General features: G+C 38.1%; 1 protein-coding gene across 1 annotated transcript; it reads left to right on the top strand.

Moving 5' to 3' along the window:
• The first annotated feature begins 2,545 nt into the window (after positions 1-2,545).
• On the top strand, positions 2,546-4,441 carry aqp8b (aquaporin 8b). Its single transcript, XM_050069087.1, has 5 exons — positions 2,546-3,034; positions 3,279-3,405; positions 3,501-3,715; positions 4,022-4,156; positions 4,253-4,441. The coding sequence occupies exons 1-5, from the start codon at positions 2,772-2,774 to the stop codon at positions 4,293-4,295; spliced, it is 783 nt and encodes a 260-aa protein (XP_049925044.1). The 5' UTR covers positions 2,546-2,771; the 3' UTR covers positions 4,296-4,441.
• Positions 4,442-6,812: the final 2,371 nt, after the last annotated feature.

Below are 6,812 nucleotides of genomic sequence, written 5' to 3'. Positions count from 1 at the left end.
TTTTGGATGTCATACTATACTATGACTTTTTTTTATGATATTTTGGACGTCATACTATACTATAACTTTTTTATGATATTTTGGATGTCATACTATACTATGACTTTTTTTTTAATCATTTTTTGGATGTCATACTATACTATGACTTTTTTCATGATATTTTGGATGTCGTACTATACTATGACTTTTTTATGATATTGTAGATGTCATACTATACTATGACTTTTTTATGATATTTTGGGTGTCATACTATACTATGACTTTTTCATGATATTTTGGATGTCATACTATACTATGACTTTTTTTTTTTTATCATTTTTTGGATGTCATACTATACTATGACTTTTTTTTATGATATTTTAGATGTCATACTATACTATGACTTTTTTTTATGATATTTTGGATGTCATGCTGTACTATGTCTTTTTTTTTATCATATTTTGGATGTCATACCATACTATGACTTTTTTATGATATTTTGGATGTCATACTATACTATGACTTTTTTATGATATTTTGGATGTCATACTATCCTATGTCTTTTTTATGATATTTTGGATGTCATACTATCTTATGTCTTTTTTATGATATTTTGGATGTATATTTTGGATGTCATACTATCTTATGTCTTTTTTATGATATTTTGGATGTCACACTATACTACGATTATTTTAACATAGTATTCTATGACTTTTTTATGACATTCTATACTCTGACTTTTTTGACATACTATACTATGACTTTTTTGACATACTACTACTGGAGTTTAAAATTTACCCATCCTGTGCCGTAGCATATCCGTGAGGTAGTAATGGATGTGAACCCCAGATTCCCTCACTGAGGTCAGTAGCCTAAACCACTGTGTTATCCTGCCTACATATATGCACATGTCTCCAGGAGCCTTTAACCTTTTTATTTGGGTGTTGGAGTTTAAAATTCACCCATCCTGTGCCGTAGCATATTCGTGAGGTAGTAATGGATGTGAACCCCAGTCTCCCACACTGAGGTCAGTAGCCTTACCCACCGAGTTATCCTGCCTACACATATGCACATGTTTCCAGGTGCATTTAACCTTTTCATTTGTGCGTTTTACGTTAAAATTCACCTGCCCTGGATAATGATCGAACCTTTGACCTGAAGATCTTGAGTCATGTTTGATCAGCGCTGTCAAAAAAGTCATAGTATAGAATGTCCTGAAAAGTCATAGTATAGTATGTCAAAAAGTCATAGTATAGTATGTTGAAAAAGTCATGAATAGAATGTCAAAAAAGTCATAGTATAGTATGTCAAAAAAGTCATAGTATAATATGTTGTAAAAAGGTTATAGTATGTCAAAAAAGTCATACTATAAAATGTCATAAAAAGTCATAGTATAATATGTCATTAAATAGTCTTAGTATAGTATGTCAAAATAATCAAAGTATAGTATTTCAAAAAAGTCATCGTATAATATGATATAAAAAAGTTATAGTATAGTATGTGAAAAAAATCATGGTACAGTATGTACAAAAAGTCATCGTGTAGTTGGTAAAAAAAAAAGTCATATTACAGTATGTCATAAAAAAGTCATAGATAGTATGTCAAAAAAAAGTCATAGTATATTATGTCAAAATAATCAAGTATAGTATGTCAAAAAAAAGTCAGAGTATCTAATGTCATAAAACATCATAGTATAATATGTTGTAAAATAGTTACAGTATAGTATGTCAAAAAGGTCATAGTATAGTATGTCGAAAAAAGTCAGCGTATAGAATGTCATAAAATGTCATAGTATAGTATGTCAAAAATGTCATAGTATAGTATCAACTTGGTAGAGCTTCAGTGATCCTGAGGGCTTTTTCATTCAATATACCTCCACCCACTGGTGGATCTAAACCACTGTGCAAAAATCCTTGAGCATCTATTAGCAATCGTTCCGTTCTTGTTATCATCATACATCCTGTGAACAGGCACAAACCATCCTGTGAGAACAGAGAAGGATTCAAAATCACTGTGTGTTTTGGGTCACCATGCACACTGTATTACCACTCAGTTCACAAAGTCTGCACCATCTCCTTTGTGACATTCTTTTGTCTAATGTGTGATCAACTTTTGGGAAATGATAAATTAGTGAGTGACATCTACTCTATCATGAGATTATACAATTTAAGGTAACTCAGTGATATTTTTCCTAATTTAAAAAAAGTTAAAGACTTTGCTTAGTTAAGTAAGTCTTCTGGCTTGCATCATTATCCAATATATTTTTGTCACAGTTTTATAACTATTAAGATTTAAAAAATCTTGACTTAACCAATATGGAAGTGCTGCTGTATCTATATGAAAATACCAGATAAATCAGTCAAGCCAAACATATAACAAAAGGTCTGCTTTTGTTGCCATAGTCCCTCCTGCTTCGACCCCGCCATGGAAAAGTAGCTCCTGAAAACATGTTTATGTAACTTCACTGTAAATTATTAAGTTGCAATCATTGACCAAAACTGGCTGATTTTTAAACAGTCCACGGCACATTTCACAAACTCATCTGCAAATGCATGAATTTACACATTGCAAGTTCGTCCCTGTAATGAGCGGATGAGCCAGCTATCTTGAATAAATAAGAAAAAGAGTCAGTGAGTTCAGGGCAGGTCAGTGGAGCAACTCTCCGCAGACTCTAACCTCACACACTAAAGTCCGTGTGATTAGCAGGCACAGAGATATTTGTATGCAGACCTCAGGTCAGCAGGCTCAGTGTTACATCCTCAACGCTTACAACCAGACCTCACTGAAGACTCATGGCTGATGGGAAGATGATGGAGATGGCAGAAGTTGGGGCGTCTCTTATGACTTCAGAGTCAAAGCTACCTCCAGCCAGACCTCTTAACAAATTTGAGAGGGTATTTCAGCCTTGTCTGGGTGAGCTGGTGGGAACTACTTTCTTCGTTTTCATCGGCTGTGTGTCGGTCATAGAGAATGTGGAGTCTACAGGGAGGCTTCAGCCAGCTCTGGTGCACGGTCTGGTTATAGCCGTCATGGTGACTTGTATGGCTGAGATCAGGTGAGGATCATCTTCAGTGTTTATTGTGCCAAGTGTTGTCTTACTGTCTGGACAATAATTATTTACATATAGATTTTTTTTTCTTTATAAATAGGATTCTATTATTCTATTCTTATTTATTCAATCCATGTTGCACTTTTATATCTCATATTCATAATGCCCATTTAAAAAGTTCTACATTTTAAGACAACATTGCTTAAAATTCTGCAGAACTGATTTTTTGTCTTGATTTTTGCCTCTCCAGTGGATCCCATTTCAACCCACCATTCACTCTGGCCATCTATCTGTGTGGAGGGATGGAGCTGAACATGGTGGCCCCATATCTTGTATGTCAGTTGGTTGGAGGGGTGCTCGGAGCTGCGATGGCGAAGGTGAACCTGCCTCATTTTTGTGTCAATAAAAACATTCACCTTAGGCGCTCTTGTATGTGCATAAAATAGCCCTGAATCATGGCTGATGCCAACAGGCAATGACCTCGGGGGAGAACTTCGCCAAAGCCCACGGAGCTGCGTTTGCTGTGCTGCATGAAGACAGTGAAGTAGGAAGAGCTGTGTTTGGAGAGGTCGCTATGACGTGCCTGATCACCATGGTGCTGCTGCTGGGGGCAGTCAACACCAAGACCAAAAGTCCCATGGTGCCATTTTTGGTGGGCTGTACTGTTATCTTCAACATCTTGGCTGGGTGAGTAAAACAGAAGAAGTGTGAGTCTACAGATGAGAAATTGAGTGTGTCTGTTTGTGTGTAACTTAATATCATGTAGGGATGCATTCATGATATTTTACAGGTTTGCTCAAGTAAAAAAAATTTTTAAATATCACATTTATCTGCATTATTATTGCTATATCACACATGACTGTGGGATGTCATATTTATGCTGCAGCAGTGATGCAAGTACGGCACAAGTATACGCTGCTGTAGGATTAAAATTAACATAGATATCATTGTTCTCTGCTCACATGATTACCTCTTACCTGTTTGTTTTATCAGTGGAGATGTATCTGGCACCTGTATGAACCCAGCCAGAGCCTTCGGTCCGGCCGTAGTGAGCAACTACTGGGTTTACCACTGGGTCTACTGGGTGGGACCCATCGCAGGAGGTCTAATAGCTGCCGTACTGGTTCGGTAGGGGAACGCGACATATACATATTATACTGTAAAGGATTGTGTTACTGTATTACTGACTGAACAACTTAACTAATTGTTTTCCTGTTTTCGCAGACTCCTGCTTGGAGACAGGAAGATTCGACTCATTCTGAAATGAGACACGAACTTAGTTGAGATAAATCGTGAGATTACTTTATCATCTACAGTTACAATATTACCCCTTCTTTTGTTCCACTGAGATGTTTGTGTACAATAATGCTGTCTTTGCTATACAATAAAGTTGGACTTTTTCACATAATTAAAGGTACTTTTGTTTGTTATTGGTCACATTAAAGTCCCACTGTGTAAGATTTAGGTTGATTTGGTGGCATCTAGTGGTGAGGATTGCAAATTGCAACCAGCTGAAACTTTACGTGGTTAAATTTCCCTCAGTGTTCATTGTTCAGGAGGTTTTTACCAGGTCATATTCTCTAAAAAACAAATGGACCAGGAGATTAAAACCGGATAAAATACTGGATAACGAAGGGGCTGCTGACTATGATGGCCAATGGGAAAATGCAAAAACTGTTGTGGCCCTATCTAGAGCCAGTGTTTGGTTTGCCTGCTCTGGACTACTGTAAAAACATAGCAGTGCAACATGCCGATCTCTGTAGGAGAGGATTCGCTCCATATGTAGACATAAATGTCCCATTCTAAGGTTAGAAAATTCCAATACGATTCTTATTTTCAGGTGATTATACACTTAAGAAAATATTCTTATGATATTATATTCCATTTCTGCTAGTATGTCCCCTAAGTCCTACACACTAGACCTTTAACGTGTGTAACTTTACTCTTGATTCTCCAAGTGCAGGTGCTGCAGTTTGATGGTTGAAGAACAAAGGTTGTAAGCTTGCACAGAATGAATTATTATGCTGAGCTTACAAGTTAAGTTAATATGATACTGGTCCCGCCACACTACTATAGGTACAGTTAAAGTTAAACAGAGTTGTAGATGATTAGTAAACTGAGTAAATTTGTCTCTCCAGTTCAGAGAAATACATTCTGGTTTTCTTATCGTTGTTCCTTGGCTCTGTGTTTTATGCTAGACTATAAGGTCAATAGGAAAATCTATTGACAGGTGCATGAGTGATGACAACTATTATGTAGAGCTTTGGAAAAACTCTCAAACTCATTACCTTTTGAATTGAGAAGAACATTTACAAAAAAGCTAAAATTCAATTACTTCAGATTTTCAACGACACATGCTGCCCACTCTTAAAAGGACACCAAATGGCAACCGTTTCAAAGCCAAGAGACATCTCTGCTTCAGCTTTGTGTTCCTGGTACTCTGTCCCTGGTCTCTATAGCCGCAGCACTGAATGCCTGTTCGGCACTGGAGGGTATCACGCTGTTTCCATATTGTACCCCTGGGCCTCCCCACAGCAGTGGCCCACATGGGAAAGCAGGCCAGGCGGTGGGATAAACCAATTACCCCCCAAGTCTGGGTGGACTCCTGCCGGTACACCACGCAGCAGCTCCGGGCCGAGCCCTCCTGGGCTCGTTCCCCATGAGAGCCTGCTGGAATTCCCAGAGATGAGAATTGTGTGGTCTCAAAAGCCTGCAGAGAGGCTATATTTTGCTTGGAAATTTGACATGGTGGCCCCCTGGGACAATACTGAGGGAGGAGACTTCAATCTGGGCTTCTGTAGGATGAAAAAGTTTTTGGAAAGCTTGATTTTAAGGAAACTTTTATCAAAGTAAGATGTTTTTGCAACCTTTTGCCAAAGATCGATATTTCTGGGTGCACACAGAAAATGTTTTTTCATATTACCAGTTATTTTTGATTAATAAAAAACTTATAGTGCCAGAAGTAACTGAAACCGAGAAACAAGACATTCAAAGAGGAGCAAATATGAGACAAATAGGAAAGATTAAAAGAAAATATACAAGAAGACAAAATGCGGATAGAGTGAGAGTATAAAGCAGGGATCACTCTTCTCTAGGTTCTTGAATTCATGAGCCCTGATGGTTTCTAGATGACAGCAGCCGTGACAATAGTCATTATGTCTGCCAGAGGCCTTGTCACTGCAGAGCCATTGTGCGGGCCCCATTCACCACACAGTCATTTACACTTTCATTGGCAGCTATTTAGTCCTCATAAAAAGTTCAACACACCAATTTGTGAGCTCCGCTCAGCCAAGGACAAGTGTGGAATAGGCAAAGAAAGCACTTGCTTTAAAAGTCAATTAATTGTCCCTGTCTTCTGGGAGGGGCCGAGGGGGAGGATCCCCAGGCTTTGGGGCCTCACATCTGTCCATCCGTCTTCTCGGGCTGTGATGTAGGGGCCACACAACTCAAAAGAAAAGTCCAATTCAGTCTGCTCAGAGCTTTTCGCCATCTAAGGAGATTTTTGTATTTCATTTAATGGTAGGGCTATCCTATTATCATAAGAATCTGATTACAGGGGAAAAGATGGGAAGCAGAAGGAAGAACGGCCAGAATAAGCTTGTAGGGTGCTTTATTTCTAAGCCCCATTCCCCTAAAAAAATGTGATTATGCAGCATATGATGGGAAATGAGGGTGTTAGTTCATTTAAGCTGAGTCTTAAAGGGCTGGAGCATTCATGTGAACTTTAGGGCCTCATGAAATTTAGATTTTTATGCAGTGTTCATGAGCTTTGTTCATTTCTAAA

This window comes from Epinephelus moara, chromosome 18 (assembly GCF_006386435.1).
Source record: "Epinephelus moara isolate mb chromosome 18, YSFRI_EMoa_1.0, whole genome shotgun sequence".
NCBI classification, from domain to species: Eukaryota; Metazoa; Chordata; class Actinopteri; order Perciformes; family Serranidae; genus Epinephelus; species Epinephelus moara.
The sequence above is the reverse complement of the archived record's forward strand: the minus strand, read 5'-3'. Positions and strand labels throughout refer to the sequence as shown.